Source organism: Conger conger, chromosome 3, assembly GCF_963514075.1.
Source record: "Conger conger chromosome 3, fConCon1.1, whole genome shotgun sequence".
NCBI classification, from domain to species: Eukaryota; Metazoa; Chordata; class Actinopteri; order Anguilliformes; family Congridae; genus Conger; species Conger conger.
This window is the reverse complement of record NC_083762.1, coordinates 32,219,957-32,244,793: the sequence shown is the minus strand read 5'-3', so window position 1 is coordinate 32,244,793 and position 24,837 is coordinate 32,219,957. Positions and strand designations below refer to the sequence as shown.

The 24,837-nt window shown below is 42.3% G+C and overlaps 1 protein-coding gene across 1 annotated transcript in view; it reads left to right on the top strand.

The window, feature by feature from the left end:
* Window positions 1-24,837, top strand: part of LOC133124648 (E3 ubiquitin-protein ligase SH3RF3-like) — a 123,527-nt gene that overhangs the window by 86,227 nt on the left and 12,463 nt on the right. Inside the window, exons 3-8 of the mRNA XM_061236030.1 lie at window positions 66-161; window positions 8,645-8,983; window positions 11,683-11,795; window positions 15,268-15,438; window positions 18,154-18,419; window positions 23,391-23,731. Of these exons, the coding sequence (XP_061092014.1) occupies window positions 66-161; window positions 8,645-8,983; window positions 11,683-11,795; window positions 15,268-15,438; window positions 18,154-18,419; window positions 23,391-23,731 (1,326 nt within the window). The remainder of the gene's footprint in view (window positions 1-65; window positions 162-8,644; window positions 8,984-11,682; window positions 11,796-15,267; window positions 15,439-18,153; window positions 18,420-23,390; window positions 23,732-24,837) is intronic.

Sequence of the window (24,837 nt, the reverse complement as noted above, 5' to 3'; positions counted from 1 at the left end):
TGACTGCTGTCTAAAAAAGCTGTTAAAAACCTGACACTCCACTTTGGGTATTTTCTGGCCTACAGGATGAAATACTGACTGTGATCCGGAGAGTGGATGACAACTGGGCAGAAGGCATGCTGGGAGATAAAATCGGGATTTTTCCTATTTTATATGTGGAGGTAAGAGCCCTGCTGTTTGATTCTCTGCAGCATATATCTTTGCCCTTTTATCGGAAAAGGTTGCCTTATTGCATGCCATGACTGACTGCTGAAAGGACAACCACACGTCTCTAACGCAACAAAATATCTTTTTCCCTTATACAGAGATCCAATATTGATTTTTTTTTACTATGGAAAGCTGTTCTGGTAATATTTTCAGCATTGAACTACACGCAGCAGTGCATTCAATACATAACACTGGCTTGTGTGAAATAAGTTACTTCTGTCACTTGAAATGTATATTGTAATTTGTATATAGACATTTGTGGAAAAGTACATAGCAAAATACAGAAATCATTGCTGCTTTGGTCTCATTGGGGTACTTTTGAACACAACATAATGTATTGACAATATTATATTAAAAAATGACAATATTGTAACATGTATCGGGCTCCAAAATTGTACCCTTGATAGAATTAAGATAAAAGTTTGCATACAGAATAATAAACGCAGTAAAATACATAATAATCTATGTTATGTTCAAACATGTAAAAACAATATACTTTTATCTCAATACATTTACTCTCAATTTCTATTTCGATGAAGTAATCTTTTTTTTCTTTCTGAAAACCATGTGTCAAGATTATTGGCACCCCTAACAATCATTGTGAATAAAATCAAACAAAGTGAAATTGGCAATACAATTTTATTTAATAAAATTTAGTTAATCCCATTGTCATTGATTAACATGGGAAAAGCCAAAGAACTGTCAATTCAGAAGAAACAGATGGTAATTGACCATCACAAATCCGGTAATGGGTAGAAACAAAATACATAAATGGTTTAATATACCACTTAGCACTGTAAAGGCAACAATAAGAAGATGTAAAACATATGGAATGGTTGCAAACTTGCCAGGAAGAGGACGCAAGTGCACATTGTCCGCACTTGGTGAGGAAGATGGGGAGGGAGGCCATAAAGAACCAGTTTAAGAGATTGGTTGCATCTTTGCATCACCAAGTCTCAAAAAGAACCATAAAATGGCACCTCCATACCAGCAAACTGTTTGGAAGGGTGTCATGAAACATCAATACACATCATCAACTTGTTTGGCGGCACAAGAGGAATGCATACAGGGAGAAGCACCTCATACCTACTGTCAAATATGGAGGTGGGTCATTCATGTTTTTGAAATGTTTTGCTACCTGTGGTCCAGGGGCATTATTTAAAATCTGTTGTATTCTTTGTCAATTGAGACTTGGTAGATTGTCCAGCAAGACAATGACTCCGAACATACATCAAAATCCACACAAAATCCACACAATGATTGTGAAACGTTTTGCATGGAGAAATGGTTGATCCTCCCCAGTGTGTTCTCTAGCCTTATCACAAATTATAAGAAAAGTCTCATGGCTGTCATCTTTGCTAGGGGTGTTTGCACAAACCAGGGGTGCCAATAATTGTGAGGCCTGTTTTTTGGGGAAATACATTGGGGAAAATAAAAAACTATTCTTATTAAATATGTTTTTTTTTGCATATTTATCAAGGGTGCCAATAAGTCCAGAGCCCATTGTATTTAATGACTAGTATATTCAAATTATTTATCAAATACCATTGAATATATTGCATTATACATTCAATATATAGCAATATATTGTTGTTCCATAACGGTGACCCAAATCCGATTTACAAGTATTCCCCTCAAGGATCCTATGAAGTACTGACAGCAGTCATGCATGCTGTTTCTTTCAGGACAACTGCCTTTATCTTCACCTCAGGGGTTTACACGGCGCTGTCAGTGAGGAACAATTCAAATAAATCAAATAAAATTGTCCTCTAACTGACTCATTTTTATCTATGGGCTTACAGTAACTACTGGCAAATCTCATGAACTTTAGCTGTTTTTAGATGGATGGGGCTGCAGAAGCTACCAGGGGGCTTAAGTGTCCAGGAGACTAATGCCTACTGGGACCATGGAGGTATCAAGCACCTCATCGAGAAGTATTAGTTTCCTGGGACAGTGTCTTGTCAGGAGAATAGGATTGTCATAAGGCACATAAAGAGGTGCATTAGATGCAGCACGCATTGATCTGGCAGTATGAGCTTTGGGGGGAGATGACGGTGTGAGGCAGGTGCAGTCCTCATCTTTCCCAGAATGCACATTGTATTTTAATAAATGTCTGGTTTCTGTTCACCTTGAAATCAGCTATGTATTCAGAAACCGCGTAGTTTCCAAATTGTTTTGTCTACACATCTTTACTGTGTATGTGTCACAAGGTCAACTGAACAAAAACAAACACACTCTTAGTTTTAATGAATTAAACAAGGGTTAAAACTAGGTCTGTGGAATTGTCTGTGGCATATTTTTTGAATTGGTATAAGGTCATACCTTGTGTTTTTAGGAGACCTGTTTTTCCTTTTAATTTTAATTGAATAAATATGTCTAGTTTGATATGCCATGCCTCAAAGTAAAAACAAAACCTTCTAAAATCTTCTTTGAGTGCAAATGCATGGTCAGCTTTGTCAAATCCAGTAACTATGGACTGCAGCCAAAGTGTATCTCACCCCTGCCTCATGCCGCTAAGTGTTAACTTTTATTTATTTTGTTATTTTGTGTACAGTGAGAAACCTAGAATAATTTTCTATTTCTTAAAATGTTTAATGTGTTTGGTAGTTAGTCAAATTATAGAACTCTCACATACACTTCCCTGTGAATATAGTACATGGTTATAATAATTTAGGCACATTCATAATTGGCAACCATTGTGCACAATTTCCAAGCACCAGATATTCATCCTCACTTTCGAAATTCATGAAAAAATGTGCACTACCTTTTTTAACATCCTAAGGGGAGGTACAGTGTAGGTCATAGAAAAAAAATCTTAACAGCAGAGAATATCTCTGAACATCATTTTCCTCCATCCTATACAATAGTGGATAATGATAAGACACTGATTTATGTCCCTTCGAACATATATTTTAAGAATAATATAATATAAAGTATTTTAAGGTCATGCAGTATTTATTTCAGTTGTAATCTCTTTATAAAACCTAGAGAGAAAATGATCTTGAGATGATTGAGACACATAATTAATGTGTATTATTCCAGAAAATTAGGGGCTAGCCCTGCAGTGCAGGAATACTAATGAAATTACATTTCTTGTAAAAACCGGAGAGGCAACAGTTTTTGTTGAGTCGGAGAACAGCATAAGTTATTTCGGTGAGGTATGGTCACGAATTTCTAAAGCCTAGTTTTTGCAGGGTATATAAGTCTCTGGTCTTAATCTCAAGAGCCATAGATTCTACTATGATGAAACCTACACAATAAGGGACATTTAATTGTCCCTTTCTGCCGGGTCTCAGGAAGATATGTGGGGTGTGTGTGTGTGTGTGTGTGTGTGAGTGTGTATGGGACGGACAATGCAAGACAAAAACACAATCTTATGCTGTATCTGCCTATATTGCTCATAGAAATGCTGCCTTATAGCAGGGCATGAGCTAGCTGTTGGGCATACGTTTCTCTATAGTGGCAGTGGAGGTGGTAGATGTGTAATAGAGGATACTAAACAGCAAGGTAATGGATCGGCATAACCTGTAACAGGCCTGGGGGTGGAATATGGACCCTGGAAGGTTTCAGGTAGATTAAGTAAGAGTCATGAAATTTGCCCCTTCGTCCCTTCTGCCCCCTCACCACCCTCTGCTGATTTGTCATATTGGTCTTGTTAATTAAGGCTACTTATAGGTCTCTGGAATGTACTATTATGTCAGCATTACAGAGATATTGGAGGAGTTAACAGGATTCAGAAAGGGCATGTGGAGGGGGTGGGAATCATTGGTTACTGGTGGAGGTGGGAGACATTAATACCTTGTCAGGGTATTCCATTTAAGGCTTGTTTGTTTAAGGCATGTTTTGATTTGACATTCTCTCTTTTATTTGTAGTGAATCATTTAATTCAACAATAAACCAGTGACAAAGCCATTCACAAAACATGGCTTAAACTCCATCCAAGCATGATTGTTTAGTGAACTACAGTCTTTACTGGTAATAGTCTTTACAAGAGACAGACAAGCTCAAGAGTAAGCAAGATGAGCTCTATTGTATTTTTTTTTCTTTTCTTTTGCAATTATAGACTGGTGTAAATACAGGAGCCTATGAAAAAGCTCCTGTACAACTATCACCAAGAACACGATTACTATTCAATGCATGTCATAAAAACAAAACAGTTTTTGGCCAGACTTTGAACAGTCCTTTGGTCTGTGCATTGGAGACCCATCTTGCTCAGTTAGACAGGTGCTGGAGTGCTGCAGTTGCGAGCGAGCTGGTGAGAGCAGAATACTCTGGATCCCGGGCCTCGCACCCAAGCTCATTGGCATTCCGATGGTGTGATTCAGCGATTGCGTCGTTAACTTCTCAGTGGCATTTAATCAATTTGCAGGGCCCCAAAGTGCATTTTAGAGAAGGGCTTAGAGGTGTGAGGCAAGGTGAGGCTGGTTCTTTTTAATGTGCAATCTTTCAGGATTCCTGAGGCTGTGGTGTCACAAGGGAGCATAAACCTAGCATTGCTCACCCAGCAGCACACTACCTTTCCTGCTTTCACCGTGCAGGTAGGGATGTGTCAGAGAAAACACTATTAGCTGATGTAATTATCTGCGGTAGGGTACTTTCTTTGAAAGCAGTAGGCTATTGTCCTCTTTTCTGATGTGCAACGATTCCAATGACACTTCCAATGTCAAGTGTCTATTTGTAATAATGTGATGATGCAGAATGATGGAGTTGGGAAATCTGTCATTTATATGCATTGTGTGAACCTAATACAGTAGGTTTTTGCCTCATTTACCTGTAAAAGCCATTATCCTGCATAGACATGGCGACTTTGCTATTTCCTAACAATTGCTAACATGCCACATATCAACATTTTTGGTAGACTAATTTGGTAGATTAATATAAAATTGCTGGAAATGGAATAATATGGGACAAAATACATGAATTCATAGACTGGCCTTGGAATAGATCACAGCAAATGGTAAAATAATAAGCTAGTATGAAAATAATTAATTGCAACTGACAGTATGCGTCATCTTGATTCTTTTTATATTATCAGATATTATTGTTATTTTGTTTTGTTTGACTAGCTGGTTACCCACTTGAATAATTAGGTTGTAGATTACAACTTTTTATTGTTGGGATAATCTGAACTTTTTAAAGCTGTGGAAATTCTCTCCCCTTTCTGAGAAAATGTACATTTCCTTGACCAATGTAAACTCAATGAGCACTTCATTAGGTATTAATTAGACATATTTTTTAGACTTAAGTATTCTGCTGCTGTAGCCTATGCTACAGGTTTGATGCATTGCATGTTCAGAGATGCTCTTCTGCATGCCACTGTTGTAACATGTGGTTATCTACATTACTGTCACCTTCCTGTCAGCTTTTTGCAGTCTGACCATTCTCCTCAGACCTCTCTCATTGACAAGGGATTTCTTCCCACAGAACTGCTGCTCGCTGGATGTTTTTTGTTTTTCACACCATTCTCTGCAAACTCTAGAGACTGTTGTGTGTGAAAAGTCACCAGCTATAAGTGTTCCTAATAAAGTGCTCAGTGAGTGTATATTAATGACATTACGCAATGGGGTTAAAGGTTTACCTCTCCCTCTAACGAGACCCCATGTGAACTCACTATAGTACATATTTGCAAAGACAGTCATAGGAGAGACATGAAATTAACCCCCTGGGATAGATTTCACGGTCATGGCATAATGTGGGTCCAATTATATATTATTAATTTAATTGAGAAAACATTCAGTCCTTAAACATGGCTAATGTGTTTCGTTTTTAATAGTAGTGCTGTAGTATTTGCTGTGATCTGATATTCCAAGTCACAATCGTTTTTCTACATAAATGTTGGTTTGTTTAATATATAAACTCTGGAATATCAGGGGCGGCACGGATGGCGCAGTGGGTAGCACTGCCGCCTCACAGCAAGGAGGTCCTGGGTTCGAATCCCCGTCGGCCGGGGCCTCTCTGTGTGGAGTTTGCATGTTCTCCCCGTGTCTGCGTGGGTTTCCTCCGGGTACTCCGGTTTCCTCCCACAGTCCAAAGACATGCAGGTTAGGCTGATTGGAGAGTCTAAATTGCCCGCAGGTATGAGTGTGTGAGTGAATGGTGTGTGTGCCCTGTGATGGACTGGCGACCTGTCCAGGGTGTATTCCTGCCTTTCGCCCAATGTATGCTGGGATAGGCTCCAGTCCCCCTGCGACCCTGTTCAGGATAAGCAGGTTCAGATAATGGATGGATGGATGGATGGATGGAATATCAGGCGTGTGTAAGAGCTCTAGGCTTGAAACAGCGTTGCCATTTTTCTAACTCTCTACACTCAAGGACAGCTGAAGTATTCCATGTTAATGAACCTCTGACAGTGTAGCACATTTACATTTATTCAGCAAACATAGGTGAGGAGAATTGTACCAGAAAGTATAACTGATGAAGGCCACAACAGCACAGTGTGCTGGTACACTTACCATTTCTGGACCACTCCTCAGTTCTGGCCCTATACCACCACATTTTATGATGAAAATGAAAAACAGTCCTTTCCGTGGTAGCGTCAGCTGTCAGTCTGATCATGTTCTGTTGTTTTGAGGTATAATTGCAGGTTCAAAATAAATTCTAATTTTATTGTGGTCTATCATCTCCACATTTTGAGGATGGAGTAAAGAGTGACTCAATTATGTACTGTATATTTGTGCGATGTTTAGGTACAGTAAACTGGAAAGGCCTATGAAATAGAAAGGATAAAACAAGAATGGGAAATGGAGTATATTTTTTGGTATGAACACCGTTGGGCCATAATCGTGGTGGCAAATCTCTTTATTGCGGTGACAAATCTATTTATTGTCTGTCTGCACACCTGTCTCAGTTCCCCTTAGGAGATGCAATTGCATCAGTAGAACAGAAATATTTAAAGATTGACTGACATTGCAAGTAGCACCTCACAGCCTAGTGAGTGTGGAGGAATGTTTGAAAATAATTCAAGGTATATTATCTATGTTATTGCTTCATGGGTACTTTTTTCCCTTTTTTCCTTTACCTTAAACAACGGAATTTTCAGTCAGCTGATAGCGATCACTTTGGTAGAGGACGTTTTATCAATATTAGACATGGAACCTCAATGTTGAATTCACAGCGAGCATTTGACTGTGCATGGACAGTGTTAAAGGAGTTTAAAAATCACTATATCGTAGACTTTGATTGCCATTTTCCATGGCATGTTGTCTCTTGTTGTTCAGAAAGCATCCCTTTATGGAAGTAAGACTTGCTGCAGTACTGTTACAGTGGACCAACAAGTTTGTACAGCCTCAATCTTACCTGAAATGTGAATGAACATGTAGGTCAAATATGGACATCTGTGTTTATTTGAATGTCTTTTGGAAGTAGCGCCTCACAAACACGTTGTTCCTTGCTCTCAATTAATGGCCCACTTTAAAGATTCATTGGAAATGTGTGAACTATGCATACACATACTGGTAAATTAATACTTCTGCTGTGTAATGTACTTGCATTGTGTGACTTTACAGAGATCATAGATTAGTAGTAATTAGAACATGCTCTGCAATATTGAATATTGAATATGCCACTGCTATTATGCCACCTCTTTGGTTTAGTCTCTCTCTGGTCTAATCTTCTATCACCAGCTAAATTGTCTTGGAAAATGCTTCAGTCTTGGTGTCATATGAAACATATTTTCTCAGTATTCTGACAAGTTACAGGGTGTGCACAACTCACTCTGATGTGGTGTATACCATAGGTCCTCCTCCCTTATAAATCTCAAAATGTGAGCATTAATGTATACTTTATTAGCAAATTCCAATCCAAAACTCTTTGGCATCTTGACTTTATCTTTTCTCCATTTTCGTCCTTCTCCTCCACTTGCTTATTCCTTGCTTTACAGAGAATGTTTTGATTCAGTGTTTTTTTACTGAATTAAAAAAAGAAGATTATTTGGCGCATTCCTACTTTAGGGTTAATTGGAGTCATTCACTAGGAGCAAATTATTTTCGGAGAGTCATAAAATCAGGAGGTTATTACGATCTACATAAAATGAGGTGACACTGGCGATCACTGGGCATTGAAAAGCAGGGTAATTATCAGTTTGAAATGCTTTGTATACCCTTTACAGGGAAAGTTAGTGAAGAAATGTATAATTTCAAAATGGCTTTTCAAATCAGTGAAAAACTAGTTTTGAACATACATTCATGGTATGATCATTACAGCCCTCATTGCGTGACCTCCAAAACACTTTAACTGTACACGGACAACCAAATAAGAATGTAATACCCTACAATCAAGTTTTTTTGAATCCAATGTTCCGGAGTATAGAGCCAAAAGAACAGAAACTGTATCACTGTCCAAATACTGACTGCACTGCACATTTGTATGTACACATTTCAAATGCTGCCCATCCCTCACTCTCTCTTTCTCTCCCTCTTTGTCTCCCCCCATCCCTCAGCTTAATGAGCCAGCCAAGCAGCTGATGGAGCTGGACAAGCTGAGTCCTGTCCCGGGCCCCAGTACCGAACCCGGGTCCCCAGCCGGCCCCTGCTCGGGCCCCGGCCCCACCCTGAACGGCAACGGTCCCCCCGGCGGTATCCACCGGCGGGCCGACGGCAAGAAAAATGCCAAGAAGCGGCACTCCTTCACAGCGCTCAGCGCCACCCAGCGCACGGCCCAGGCGCTCAACAACCGGCACTCCATGGAGATCAGTGCTCCCGTCCTCATCAGCTCCTCCGACCCCCGAGCGGCCGCCCGCATCGGGGACTGCCCCCACCTGGCCTCCAGCCCTCCGCAGGTAGGGCCTTCCCTAATCCGCACACCAGTGCTAACCCCCAAACGCTCCTGATGAGCTGGTTGCTGCCTTGCATGGCAGCCAATCGCCGTTTGTGTGTGAATGTGTGTATGAATGTGTGGGTGAATGAGAGGCATCAATTGTACAGCGCTTTGGAGAAAGATGCTATATGAATACCAACCATTTAACATCTACCATGTGTACTTGGAGCAGGACACACTCCCTCCCTCTCCCTTTCTTCTCTCTCCCTGTCTGGCTCTCTCACTCCCTCCTTCCTTTTCTCGTACTCTCACTCCGTGGCTCTCTTTCACTCACTCTTTCTCTCACGCGTTCTCTCGATTCTAAAAAGTCACATTTGTTTCCATGCAATATTTTAAGATACAATAAGGACATTTTTTGCAACCATTATTCTCCAAGACAGATTGCAGTGCATACAGTACATCCAGTTTTTGTCCTTGTGCTTCTGCATACATCTTATAATAATAAGGAATAATAATTGTATTTCTGCATTCGTTTTCACTATTGCTTTACATGAGCAGTTGAAATTAAAGCATCTGTATAAAGTCAAAGGATTTGTGGTAGCATTGCAGTTGTGCAGGCATCCAAATCTATTCATGCAGAAAGCGGTAAAATGCATTCTTGTTCTCTTCTGTGCATGCCACACACACGCACACACATACGCAGGTGCACACACACACACACACACACACACACACACAAACACACACACAGATTAGGGTAGAGCAGATGGGAAATGTGTGCATGCGGAGTGGCACACAATTGCACCCTCATTTAATACTTGGCCTGTCCTGCTGAGGAGCATTAAATATTGAATCCCTTTCCCCTGGGAGTCAGGGAGTGTTTGTTCTACACAAATGCCTGAGGGCTGGCGAGGACCTATGGCAGTGCAGTGCTGAAGTCTGTACTTGGCATTCAGGAGGTGACTGGCGAGCAGGGGCCATTGGCTGCTCCGTCGTCTCGGAAAGGTCTGGAAGAACGCCTGCTCTGCAGTCACGACTGGGGGAATTTCCCCACCTCATCTGAATGGCTGCCCAGGGCACAGTCTCTGGGTCTGGACAGCAAGCCTCTACCGCTGTCGGTGACTAGCCAAGCAAAGCTCTCTAGCCCAGCCAGGCGGACTGTCTGCTGAGCAGGTTAAGAGGCTGCAGACGAGACTGGAATGACCCGGCGCTTAAGAGTCTGAGCCTCACAGAAACGCCACACTGTGCGCTGTTCCTATCACGGCAGGCCATTTCATCCTGCTTTTATCGCAGGAAATGCTTTTCTTAAAGCGTGCTGTGAGTTTACAATGCAGGGAACAGATTCCTTCTGTTTTAAAAAAATATCAATTCAGTTTTTTGGATTTACTTTTTCAAAATACTACAGATAATACTTCCCAGTCCAGGATAAAATGGCTTGTAACAAGAGCATTCCTGTTACCATTGAATTGTATTTATGCTTTTTTCATGATCTTCTCCTGTACCAATGGTGGTCCAGAACACCCCCCTCCATTCATAGCTTAGCTAGCTTGCACACCACTGCGTCCAGAATGTCATGAGTGACATAACACCACTCTGTCCCGCTGAAAGAGAAGCCTGTTCTTCCACTGGCCTAGCCTCTGCTCTGCATATGTGGACTCAGATACAGTAATTTGAACAAATGAATGTGGAGGTGAATCCAGAGAGGACCCCAACAGCCAGGACCTATGGTGCTGCAAATTAGTGCTACAGCAGCCTGATAGTGGCAGGACCAGCAGCTCAAATTCATCTTGACTGCTAGTGCACCATTGTTGTGCCAACTTGCACATCCCTAGTGGGCTGACAGCTGTGCTGACGGCGGGCTGTATAAGTGGGTATATTAGCAGGCACCGAGTGGGCACCATATATTTTCTGGTCAGGGCAGTGGTTCATTTTTGAATGGCTTTCCAGGATCTGTATTCATTGCCTGCTGTACCACATCACCAATGACACCAGACTGTTTCCTGTGACACCGGCTTCCCAAAAACACCAAACATGATTATACTGTATATAATTTGGAACCTAATAACCTTTACGTTTTACTATTTCAACTACTTTCAAGTATTTTTGTGAGAATTGCACAGAGGGAGTGTACATACAAATGTGCAGTGCAGTCCGTATTTGGACACAGTGATACAGTTTCTGTTCTTTTGGCTCTATACTCCAGAACATTGGATTAAAAATTTGATTGTAGGGTATTACATTCTTATTTGGTTGTCCGTGTACAGTTAAAGTGTTTTGGAGGTCAAGCGATGAGGGTTGTTATGATAATACCATGAATGTATGTTCAAGTGAAAAACTTGTTTTTAACTGATTTGAGATTATGAGATTATACATTTCTTCACTAACTTTCCCTGTAAAGGGTATACAAAGCATTTCAAACTGATAATTACCCTGATTTTCACTGCCCAGTGATTGCCAGTGTTGCCTCATTTTATGTAGATCGTAAGAACCTAGTGAATAACTCCAATTAACCCTACAGTAGGAATGCGCCAAATAATCTTTTTTTAACCCTGCTGAGTCTATCAGCACAATAAACAGCCTGGTTTCCTTTCGGGGTCTGATAAGGGGCAAATGATATCTGGGGTATGTTGGCTCACATACCATCGGGCACCTCCAGCGTTGACCTTCATTGAATGGGAGATTTCAGGTGTAATTATTGAAACATGCCCCTCTTTTCGACAGGATGCGTCCCCCTTTGTTGGAACGTCGAATGTGGCAGCAGCAGTGCCACCAAGAGTGGCCTCGGTGGCTGGGGAGCTGCTTGCCGTTGCCAAGGTCCAGCTGCCCTTGAATATGTAAGTCCAGTGGTTGCATGCGGTTTCATTTGTCCTGACTGCAGTACAGTAAACTACATGACTTTACATTACAAGGCATTTAGCAGACACTCTTATCCAGAGCGACGTACAACAAAGTGCAGATTGAACACAGTACGGCGTGACCATATAGATACAATTGGAACCCATGTGGGTCGGGCTTGTGGCCGCCTGGGGGCAGGGGCCCCGGGACTCGGCCGGGGTGTGCGCGGGGGGCCCGATGCTTGGGGGCCACTGGTTGGCGGGGCCAGCCGCGCCCTGTCGCGCCCCTCATCCACCAACGTTCCACAGGAAGTGACAAACCTGCTCACGCCCATGTACATGCGCATATACACACATACCACTTTAGTGAATATTTGGTTCATCTTGATGCTAACCTCTTCTCTTGTTACAGCCAAGTCCTTAGTGTTGTAGTTGTCTTTGTACTGTCTTGAACGTATGTCTTGTTATGTTTGGTGTCTCTCCCCATCACTTGTGTCCCCCTCCCTTCCCCTCTCCTATGCCACTCCCCCCCCCTCCCCCTCCCCCTCCGGCCCCCCTCAATCTGCGGCGTGGGGGAGGAGAGCAGTAACAGCCTACTCAGGGAAGAAGACGAAGATGAAGACCCAAATGTGCTTGCTCAATGGCGTAAATGCTGTGGGAAGCACAGTTTCCCCTTTCCTTTAATATGTGTGTTTTAATTGGGCTGAGATAGGCAAACGTACACACATGTATTTGAATACAAAATAGTCTGCATTTTAAAAAAATCTCTAAACTATATTGAGAATAATGGTGTAGGCTGCATTGCAGGTGGCACAAAGGTATAAACCATATTAAAAGAGGTGAGTCACCTGGTTACATTTGAAATGCTTAAAGATAAATGCATAATTCAAATTCATGTATTTGAAATGCTGCCAATTTCACTTATTGGACTTTGTATTCATGTGTCAGGATGGTTGAGCAGTCTAATGTGCCAGACCCTAGGTGTATGCCTTCCTATGCTGCACAGTATGCTGACTGGTCTTCAACCTCCCCAGACACTCTCACTGCCCTCCACTGACTGCCTGTTATGGCTTGCATTAAATGTAAAACATTAGTGCTAGCATACCATGCAGTTAAGCAGTCTGCCCCAGCGTACATCCAAAAGATCATCAGGCCCTACACGTCTGCCTGTCAGACCTCTCCGTTCTGCTAACTCAGGATGCCTGGCACCTCCCCCACTTGCACTTCCTGATCACGACTGCTGTCTGTTCTGGCCCCACGGTGGTGGAATGACCTTCCCGTGGAGGTCAGAACATCAGAAACTCAGATCGCCTTCAAGTGCAGACTGAAGACTCACCTCTTCAGGCTGCACCTCTCCCCTCCCCTTCCTACCTCCCTATAATTTCTAATTAGCCATTAGCCTTATTGTAATTATCATGCTTGTGTATTCTTGTTTTGTTATTGCTTGTGTTGTATTTGCCAAAACCGTTTTATTGCTGTTTTGGTTGTTTCATTTTCATCATTTTAATCTACAGGGTTCAAGTTTTTGCTCTACTTTTCCCAGGTTATGGTTATGCACTTTGTGATATGTTGCTTTGGAGAAGAGCATCTGCAATGCGTTTATAATGTAATGTGTGAATTGTCCAAGTTAATATGCAGACGTTTTCCATGCTTAGGTCTATAGACTAAAACCCAGAAAACTTTTATTTTGTCATATTTTCACATTACACAAGGGAATAGGTGACATTTTATTCAAAGACTTATTACATTGCCTATGGATGACTTCATACCCGTTCACTGAGTTTCCGACACAATCATTAATTTCCCCTTTCCTGTCAGTGAAACCAATGACAAGCAATGTCAGAACCTAGTTGGGCTTAAGGGACCTGGCTCATTTGGTTTTCCATAATGGTGCCTTTGCTGCAATCGGCCTACATATACATGGATTTAATAGACTCATATCATTCTGGAATGCAAAGCATGTGCAACTACATGTATTGTACAGTGTATACGTACACGTATACGTACATGCACTTTCTGTGATGAATGTAGTTGCTAACAATCTGTTGCTAGAAAGTAAGTCGGACTTTAAAATTACTTGATAGTTGCACCTCACAGAATATGAGCTAATGGTAAGACGTCCTCTCTGGCCACTAACTTACTCCGACATACACATCTCAGTTTCTTATTCTGTACTACAGTCAGCCACATCATCATGCCCCTGTATGACAGTTATACTTTAGCTCCAGCTGAATGCTGATCTGTATCTTGCCTGCTGGGGCCAGCGCTCACCCACAGCTCACTTAATAGACCAGTCCTGTTATTGTTAGCATATTGAAGTGATTATGACTCGCTTGGCTCTATAGAAGATTCACTCTAAAAGGAGCCAACCATCCCAGTTTCAGCTCCACACTGGAACAAGGAACAGTAGGGCTGGTTCTCTTCCATCTGGCCCTGTTGACTTTATACTTCGATATACTGTACTGCAGAACTTAAATTTAAATCTCGGTGATGGAATCTTATTCACCGGAGAGTTAGTGATTGTGAGTGGTGCAGGAGCATTGTACAGTGGAGTGGTTCTGTCTGGTTTTAATCTAATATTTTCCCTGTGAGCCATGGTCTCCAGTGAAAGGCACTGTCTGTGTATCGCCACCATCCCTGTACCAGAGAGAAGCATCCCATCATTGTGAAGGACACATCCATCTTGTCACAACGAAACCCACCTGTTGCCATAGCTACTCTGCGGAATTGCATTAGCCACTAGGGTCCAGGCTTTAGATAGGCTGTATGTGGTTCTCACTCTCTTATTTCACAACGGGCACTGTTCTCCATGGGGAAAAACGCAGTCTGATGAAAGTGTTTTGCTCTCCATGCTCTGTCAAGCATGTTTGCAGTTGGTGCACTTGAACTTGCCAGCAAACGGAATAGTGCCCTGGGGGTGACAACACACTGCCAAAACATTTCATGGATATATTGCATCCCTGGTGTTTATGTCTGCCTTTACAGTAAACCAGGAAGCCATTTCTTTATTCCAATGGGTTTGCAGTCAGAGGATTCATATTTTTACCCCTGTGCCTGAAACATATTCAGAGGATACAAACAGCTGTTACTCTTCAAGCAGAATTATGGAAAAGCCAGGGTTTAAAGATAAACAGTTAATACCCACAAAGGTATGTGATCTAGTATACAATCACATTATCACTTCAACTACAACTTCCTGTATCTTGCAGACTGAGATTCTCAGATTGTATGTCTCAGTTAGGCCATGGCTGGTCATGCAGTCATACAGGACACTCCAACCAGACCTCACAGCCAAAAGAAGAGAAATTGTACCACTGTCCAAATTCGTATGGACTGCACTGTGTCACCAAAAACTCAGTGGTCCAAACCTAATATCAGTACATAAGCAGTTATGGACAAAAACTCATGTGAAATATGTTCCTTCTCATAAAGCTGACTTCATAAATTTGGCTTTGTCTGTTCCCTCAAACAGATATCTAGCCTTGTATGCCTACAAGCCCCAGAAGGCCGATGAGCTGGAGCTACGAAAGGGTGAGATGTACCGGGTGACGGAGAAGTGCCAGGACGGTTGGTTCAAGGGCACCTCGCTCTGCACAGGCGGCACCGGGGTCTTCCCCGGGAACTATGTCACACCCGTCTCCAGGTAACAGGCCTTTCTCCTGCTTCTCACAACCAATTAGATACAGGAGTCACCATAAACAGAAAAGTTGCATCCTTCCTTCCTTCTTCCAGCTGATCCAAGGGGCAGGGACAGATGAAAGTCTTACAGCAGAAACCTAAACTGGTCAGTCTGTAGTCACTTTTGTGAAAATGAGAATTTGTGAACATTCAGTAAAATGGCAATGAAGGATGGAGGGAGGATGTTGCTTTATGAGCTGTGAGAGCTTTTGACTGAAATAAGACAATATAAAGACGCGTGATAGACACGTTCCGGTGGTGCTGCTTTAGGACGTGGGGCCAGAGTTCCCAAATAGGGGAAATATCAATGAATTTGCCAGAACCTCCTGGGCCCTGTTAAGCCCGCCCTTAACAATGGGCGCTGAAATTGCACTGCCAGGTGATGATTGGAATATATGGGATGGAGGTAATAGCCGCCTGCCCCACGCTGGCTGATTAACGCTCCGCCCGCGAGTCACTGAGCCACAGAGAAGGAAGAAAAAGCACTTAGTAGAACCGGGCTGCAGCTTGCAGGTGGGCTGGTGGATATAGAAAGCGCTCCTGAAATGAGAGGGAGTGTCGTAATGGGTGTCCCTTGTGAGAGGAACACCTCAGAAAGCCCTCTGTTATCAGTCCGCTTTTGACTACAGCTGTTAGCACGCCACCATTTTTTGTGAACCGGGGGCCGCTAGCTGCAGGACTGTTCACTGATCCTCATCTCGACTATGAAGTGCTGTACTGGCTAATTAAAACACTGGCAGATTGCAGACAAGTAATAGTCTGTAGTGTGAACTCTTTCCTCATTGTCACGGAGAAGTTCAGGTAAGGTGCCGGACTGAATCCAGGCCTGATTTGTATGCATCATTGCCAGTTACTTGTATTGTTGAATTTAGGAGCCATGGTGTCACCAGAATGATATCTGAGGAGCAGCCATCTATACTTTTGCATAAATGCTAAACTAACAGCCTTAGCCATTGTGGATATACTGTATTTATCTGATGTGCTTTTGGCTTTGATGTAATGTTGCAATTTATTTTGTATAGAAAAGCAAATGCAAACAGTTTCTCTAATTCTACCCCCAGTAGTTTCTCAGAGCACTGAAATGGGGGAGGTTATGCAGTTTTAAAGACTGGAAGCCAGGTTCCACAGCTCCTGGAAGTTTAATCAGTGGCAGGAATACAGGGATGTGCTGCATGTACCTTCTGAAAGAGTGCAAACAGAAGGGGCCTGGAGTTTGCTCAGGAAAGCTCTCAATATGATAATGAGAGTGGGTAGAGCTAGCTGGTATTCCCTAGCGAACTCCAGTTCTGCGCGCGCGCACACGTGTGTGCACACATACATACGTCAGCACGCACACATGCACAAACACACGTACACAAAGACACTGGAATGTGGTGCATACACAGATACTTACATGTATACACACGCTGAGACATGCTGTATGTGCACTCACACACATACGTACACATGCCATGTACATGCAAACACAACGTGGGCAGGTAGAACATAGAAACTGTGAGGAAATGCATACCGTTCTTCAGGGAAGCCAAAGTCCCCAAGGTGGGCTCAACATAACAGGGAAAAAAAAGAGGAGAAGCGATAAATTCTTCAATGTGCCTCACTTGAATTCTGTGTAATTGGACACAATCCAGGAAAAAGGCAATGCATTTTTAGAAATGACTAATCGGCATGAGTCTCACATGTGTCATGTAAAATTAGCATCCCCTAACAAAATTACAACCACATTACATCAGTTGAAAGGCATCCCGAAAGGATTTTGTTTTGCATGCTTTAGATCATGTTTATAAATGCAGTTGATTTTAGTCATTTAACACTCATAAAAATTGCTGGTGTCAGTGTACTCCCTGCATTGCGGCTTAGAAGATTCTAGCAATAATAGAAATAGCAACTTTTGACAGCAGTGTGATGTAAAACTTTTATATTGCCTGACTTCAAGTTAACATGCACATAATTAATCAAGCAGATTTCAGACTGAAGTCTTCTCAGAGACAAGTCGTTATCTGGGTTTGTTTAAACTGTGTTCAGATGGGTATAAATCCACTCACAGTTTACATATTAAACTGTAAATGTGAGTGTGGTCCAGCCATCATAGCTAATTACCCTGCTGCCATCAGCAACATCCTTTCCCACAATTCAGTTTAATTATGGGCCTCTTAGCTTTTAATCTTCACAACATTCCAGAACCAGCCATTTTACACGGACTTTGTTGAATTATTAATTAACATCCAGTTCCTGTGTCGTAATTGGATAAAGTTACCCAGAAAACCCCAGCTGAAGGCAGCGGCCAGAGAAGGCTTCGTCAATTTCAGAAACCGTTTTACTTCTCAGCCCACTTTCATGCACACCATAATTCTTCGTCCAGTGACAAAATGTCAATATGTAGCCAAAGGGATACAAAGATTAACGAGGCGGCGGCGGTAATATCGGCTGAATGAAATATGTTCACGAGGTTACTGCATATATTAATGTAGTAATAACTGTGATTTAACGGGATGCTGTTTTAACCATTAAAAGAGAATAAAAATGACATGTACGATGAAGTAAGATTTCTTTTTATTCAAAGAAGGTAAGAATACATGAGAATATGACTACAAATGACTACGTAAGAATACATCATGATATGAATAAACTATTCAGGATGTATTTGATGTTATTCGATGTCACTTCTTTTTCCTCCCAGGGCCCCGTTTGCTATGGGACAATCCCGGGCGTGTCTCTCCAGTCCCGCTCCGGTTGCCAAGGTGGTTCCAAGCTCCCCCGGGTCGCCGGGGCCTTCCAGCCCGGTGCTCATGGGGTCCTCCTCACGTTCTATCCCTCCGCTGGCCAACACCTCCTCCTCTTCCTCGTCTTCTTCCTCTCCTCAGCTGCAGCCCGCGGCGCTGCATCTAAAGAACTGCTTACGCAACCAGCAAACTTCCAGCCAAGCCCGCACCTCCATGCAGCTCGGTGAGTTCAGCTGCAGATCTTACAGACCAACCAGATGGCCTGCTCCTGTGTTCCATCTGTCCACGGATTTCATAGAATAACTAGTTGGTGTTCCTTTCGTCCAATTTTCTAGACCAGATGGTCAGCTTCTACCTTCCTGCTATGCTCATTTTTGTATTAACTACATCTGGTAACAGGTGTTTCCAGTATTATATTACTGCACAGATTGTATAGACTATCCAGATGGTCAGCTTCTATATCAGTTTTATCCTCTCTTTAGTCTATTTTATACAGTTTTACAGTACAATTTGAAATGATAAAATTGTTGTTCACAGACATAACTTTCACCTCTGTAGGTTTCATAAAGTTTGACAGTGCTTGTCATCCTCTTGCCTTTTTTGTTTCTTTTTCTAAAAGCTCTGTGCATAATTCTCAGGACAAAATAAGTATTCAGAAGCCCAGTTCCACCATATGAGTAATAAATTGCTACACAACCCTTGGGCCACCTCTGGGAATGTTGACAGTAAACCTGGCCATTCCCAACACTCCTGTGAATATGACATCTCGTGGGTTTGTTTGGTTCATTGTTTTACATTTACAGCGGCATTGTGATAGGTTTTAGCATTTCAGTCCTCTCTCACTCCCTGCTTGTCAAACTCCACACATGTGGTTTGCATTACTCCAGGGAATAAGGTAATAGCATCCCAGGAGACTAGTGGCTAGCCATTTGCTTTACCTCTAATGCTCACTATGTGCATCTTTGCATTGGCCAGCGGTCCTCAGGGAACAGGAAATTGCATGTAGAGGAAATTCTGTGCATGACTGTGAAATGCTGTGAAGGGACTGGAACTATGAAGTTTAAAACCAAAAATCACAAAATAGACAGTGCAAAAGAACCAAGCTATCTGAAAAAGGAGCTTGCAAACCCCAGCTGGACACCATGTAATGAAATGATGTTGAATTCTAGATCATGCATATTAAAATGTACCATTTTCTGTGACTCTACAGTAGCTTCAGAAAGTATTCAGACCCCTTCACTTTTTGCACACTTTATTGTGTTGTTGATTTAATTTACATGGATAAAATTGTCATTTTCCCATCAATCTACACCCAACTAACCCATAATGACAAAGTGAAAACTTGATATTTTTTTTATTGAAATCTCTCATTTACATAAGTATGCTGAGGCACTTGGTCAGGTGCACCCTGTTAGTTTTAATTATCCATTAGATAATTAGCGTCTAGAATTTTATTGGAGTCCATCTGTGGCAAATTTAATTGATCGGACATAGTTTGGAAAGGCACACCCCTTTTTATAAAGTAAGGTCCATACTGCATGTCAGGACATAAACCAAACCATGAAGTGCAAGGAACGTTCTGTAAACTGTGAGAAAATTGTGGTGAGGCATAGATAAGGGCAAGGGTATAAGACCATTAAAGCTTTGAGTGTTCCCACAGTGGCCTCAATAAAAAAGAGAGGGTCAGTTGTTTGAGTTGAAAGCTTTCTGTTTCGTTTATCTTTTGGGTTGCTTTCCTATAGAGAGAAGCTGAGTTCAAATATATATTACAATATTCTATATTCTATATCTGCCCTCTGAAGCCTCTAAGGTTATTTTAATTAATTGATCTTTTCATTTTGTCCAAGTCACAAATCCATGCTCCCAAGACTGAAACATATGAAATGTTTCAAGGGGAGATGATGAAGTTGAAGTATTTTTTGTGTGTGGAAGCATTTGTATTACCGACCAACATCAGGCATCAAGTAGGCTAGTTGGAACAACACTGATACTATTTTATTTCTTATATTAACCCTATACAGTTTATTAAGCCTCAAAGATTAAGATTGTTGTTAACTACTGTACATACAAAAATTTCATATTGCCATTGCTTTATCCTTCCTTTGTAATTATAGAGGTTTGAGGTGAGTACTGAGGCGGCACGGATGGTGCAGTGGGTAGCACTGCCGCCTCACAGCAAGGTTGGGTTTGAATCCCGGTTGGCCGGGGCCTCTCTGTGCGGAGTTTGCATGTTCTCCCTGTGTCTGTGTGGGTTTCCTCTGGGTACTCCGGTTTCCTCCCACAGTCCAAAGACATGCAGGTTAGGCTGATTGGAGAGTCTAAATTGCCCGTAGGTATGAGTGTGTGAGTGAATGGTGTGTGTGCCCTGCGATGGACTGGCGACCTGTCCAGGGTGTATTCCTGCCTTTCACCCAATGTATGCTGGGATAGGCTCCAGCCCCCCTGCGACCCTGTTCAGGATAAGCGGGTTAGGATATTGAATGAATGAATGAATGAGGTGAGTACTGGTGTGTGTATGTGTGCCTGTGTGTGCGTGTGTGTGTATGACACCCCACCAAGGTAAATGGCTACCAGCCGCCACTGCTGCACAGATGTGTTTTGTTTGGCAGGTGTATTCATTTGCATTGTTAGTGAATGTAGAAGAGAGCTGTTTATATCTAGTCTTGATTCTACACTTCTCAATTGCCTTTGGAGAATGTTCTTGGGGTGTGACAACCTGTGGAAGACAGCAGTGCAACTTAAGCTGGCCGTCATAAGGCTGTTATAAAAAAATATTTTTTAGAGCCTTTGAAATGGCAGTGACCATGTGCCTGAAAGTTTGAATACTTGCTTGAGAATGTAGACAAACAGCAGTGACCATTGCATTAATGAGGTCATACCCAAGGCAAGATAATTTCTGAATATCAGTTCTCGAGTCTGGAAATAAAGTGTTCATGGTACTTTGGTGAAGGAATCCTTAATTAACACCTGATTGTGTAAAATGTAGACATATCTGCTGTGAACTTCACTAACCATGGCAAAAAAGGTAACTGTCACAGACGAGGACAGAAGAACCAAGAGCAGACTAAAGGATGTGAAATGGAAATGAAATGGCTTTAATGCAGGACAAGAGATAGAGGCAGAGAGCAAGAGCAGGCAAAAAGGTAAAAGGATAATCCAAAACGTGGTTGAGGTACACGAAGGTCAGATTCAGAACACCGAGCAGGCAGAACGGGAAACCAAAAAACCCAAACAGTGCAAAGGAACAAGCAGATAATCAGGACAGGGAAACCAAAGGCTAGAACGACGGGGACCACACATACAACCAAGACACAAAATGAACTAGCAAAGACAGACAGATACAGGCAGGCTTTTAAGCAACACTGAAGAAAGACAATGAGAAACAGGGGAGACAATTGACAGGAAGAAAATAAATATATGGTGTGGACAGTGGAGACAGGGAAAACAAGGACCGGAGCAGAAGCACAGAAAGCATATCGAAAACAAGGAGAAAATGGGACTGAACATGACAGTAACCAATTATTTTAAAAGAAAGAACTTGTTACATGTTTAAGTCCTCTTGATGAACTGCTTGTAGTAATGAAAGGTCTAGCAGGAATGCGGAAACTTGTGCAAGGGGTTTCTCTGAAGGCTAAAACGAGGCTTAATTAATTATCTCCTAGATACGATAGCTCCTCTAACACTGTTCCACCAGTTTGCTTTGTGGTTTGTTGCAGCAGTATGATTTTTTTTAGCAGGTCTGTGTCATACATGTCAGCTGCTGCAGTATGTCACTTAACAATTGGGTTTTTTAATGTTCTGAGAAGTTCAGAAGTTCTTCAAGGCAAATATTTTTTTTAATTGGGAGGTTGAGGAAAGTTGGTTGGTTACTGTAACCAATTAAGTATCTGATGTTTGTGCAGATAGTGATAATGCTTCACCCACAATGTGGTGAAATTAATCCTACTACCAAGCCAACATTTCCTTCTTAGAAAGACAGCACTCACACATAGTCACTATCCCGATTACACTGGCTGGTGCACAGGACAGAAACAGAGGCTCTCAGTTTCCAGTTTCGTGAAAGACTGTGCAAATCTGCATAGAGGATAATCTTAAATTGAAGAATTGTGAATGGAAAGAGTACAGCATATTTATGGCCATGGGCAATATCTCAGATTTGTGTGCTTAAATGTTGAATAAGGTGACTTTCATTACCTAAATTATCAACCAAAGATATGGCAGCAATTCCAGTCATAAGACTGGTTTGATTTTGCAGTAGAGAGTAGCCTAAAGGTAGATACAGTGCTGTTGAAATGACATGAGGTGGTTTGGAGGTTTTCCGAACCCAAGTGTTACTCTTACCATGCTAGAGACCATGAAATCATCCATAGCATTAAATTACCTTGCATTCATTAGGCAGACAATCTTTTCTGGACGGGCTTACAATATATGAGATACCAAAGTGCATTCATCTAATTAATGTGAGAAATAGTGCCAGAAACGGCTAACAACATTCCCAGACTAGTGAGTAAAGATTCACCGTCACTGAAGTGCTAGTGCAAATTAATTATGTTAATCAGGATCTAAAGTACAAACTCTGAATACATATGGACTACATCCATTACAAACCCTAAGAGAAACCTAAAACCAGTAAAAATAATAACAATAAAACATATATAACCTAAAAGGCTGCAGAACTGAGGGACCTGCCGAGGGGGTAAGGGTTTTTACACCAGTTTAGGTTTGCACTAGATGCAAGCTGTAACATGTAGCCAGTGAAGTCAGATGAGAAGGGTAGTAACTGACTGATAAAAGTCAGGAGGCTGCATGTATTAACTGCAGGAGTTCAGTGGATTGCTGGCATGTCGCATAGAGGAATCTACATGCACGTCTCCCTGTTGCTATATGGAGAGTAAAGGAAAACTGTTCATGTGAGGTTACCCAAAAGCTGGGAATATTGCTTAGAGGAACTTTAGCTACTTTCCTCAAACTAAATGAGGTAAAGTGACACATATGTGGTTGTTAGCATATGCATCAGTATTTTTTATGTTAACTTCCAAATTGTTTTATAATTATTGCTGTGAAATTTAACCTGATGTACTTAAACACATTGACTGACCACAGAGTTAAAACAAATTTCCGCTTCTATTCCTGGAAGACAGAATAAATGGCTGAATAATCATACAGGACTGATTTTGTCTCCTGTGGTCTGCAGTGCACAGTCCTCCTGCAGGCAGCCTGGAGCGTCCCACTGCGGCAGTGCCCCCTCTGCGGCCCCACGGTTCCCCCACCCGCTCTCCTGGTGGGCCCTCCTCTCGCCCTCTCTCCATGGGGTCCCCCCAGCACTCGCACCAGCCCCCTTCCCTGTCCCCCGCTGCTGTCCGACCCGCCATCCCTCTCAGCTCCGCCGCCTCCGCCATCACCCCGCCCAACGTCAGCGCCGCCCACCTCAACGGCGAGGCGTCGGCCAGCCCGCCGCTGGGGCCCCCCTCCCCCGCCCATCCGCAGGGCGCCACCGCCGGCCTGCCCAAACTAGAGGAGAAGAAACCAGAGAAGGTGAGATGTCACTTCCTGTCTCTGTGTCCTGTGCTTCCTGTCTCTGTGGCCCTCACTTCCTGTATTTTCATCTTGTGTTTCATATCTCCGTGGCCCTCACTTCCTGTTTTTGCATCTCGTGTTTCCTGTCTCTGTGGCCCTCACTTCCAGTATTTGCATCTCATGGTTCCTGTCTCTGTAGCCCTTGCTTCCTTTCTCTGCATTCATCAATACCTGTATTGTGACCTGGACACAATCATCATTTTTTTCAACATAAAAAAGTTTGGCAAGTTAGTTTTGGGTTGGTATTGCTCAATCTGCTAAACTACATTTGTTAACTGAGTCAAAGGACCAGGCCTTTGTGTCTGCATTTTCTGTCTCTATGTGACAATATCAGGAAATATATCTGAGTCTGCACTTGCTACCTCCCTAATCCTTAGTGGTTGAATGCTGAGCACAGGCACACTGATGAGTCTTAAAATCAGCCATTCTCTGCTTTGCGTGGTACTGTCTGGGATACAGATTTGAATACTCATAATGGGCTATTATAAGAATGTCAGCTTCAAGGAGATGTTCAGACAGACTCGTTATACAAATAAAGGAACTGTTGGCACAAGCAATACTAACTCATTGTACATCAGTAGCCACAGCAATGGCTATGATAACAAGTGTCCCTGCTGTTTCTGGCTTTTTAGTTTTCTATTTAATATCAGAGCACTTTGTTCAGAGGTGATGAAGGCATTTTCAATCAACCATTAGTTTACCTTGTGTTTAAATATTTTGGAAATTAAGTATATTTTGATCTTCAATGGCAAAATATATCATTGAATCCCATTCCACTGACTTCATGATTCAAGGCTCTGGTATGGTAGCATGTCTTCTGAGCATATTGGTACTTGCAGTGTGTTCTCTGTGTCTTCTCACAGAGTGTAGTAGCTAACTATTTTAGTGGATTGAGCTGTCGTTCTGTATCTCATTGTGCCACTGCTTTGTGTTGCTTGAAAATCGCCAATTCTAATGGTACACAATAAAATTTGTATACAAGCAGAAGCCGTTTTTCTTCTTCTATAACCAGGCATGTGCACAGATAGACACCAACATTTGCTGAAGCATATGCCCCCTGCCCA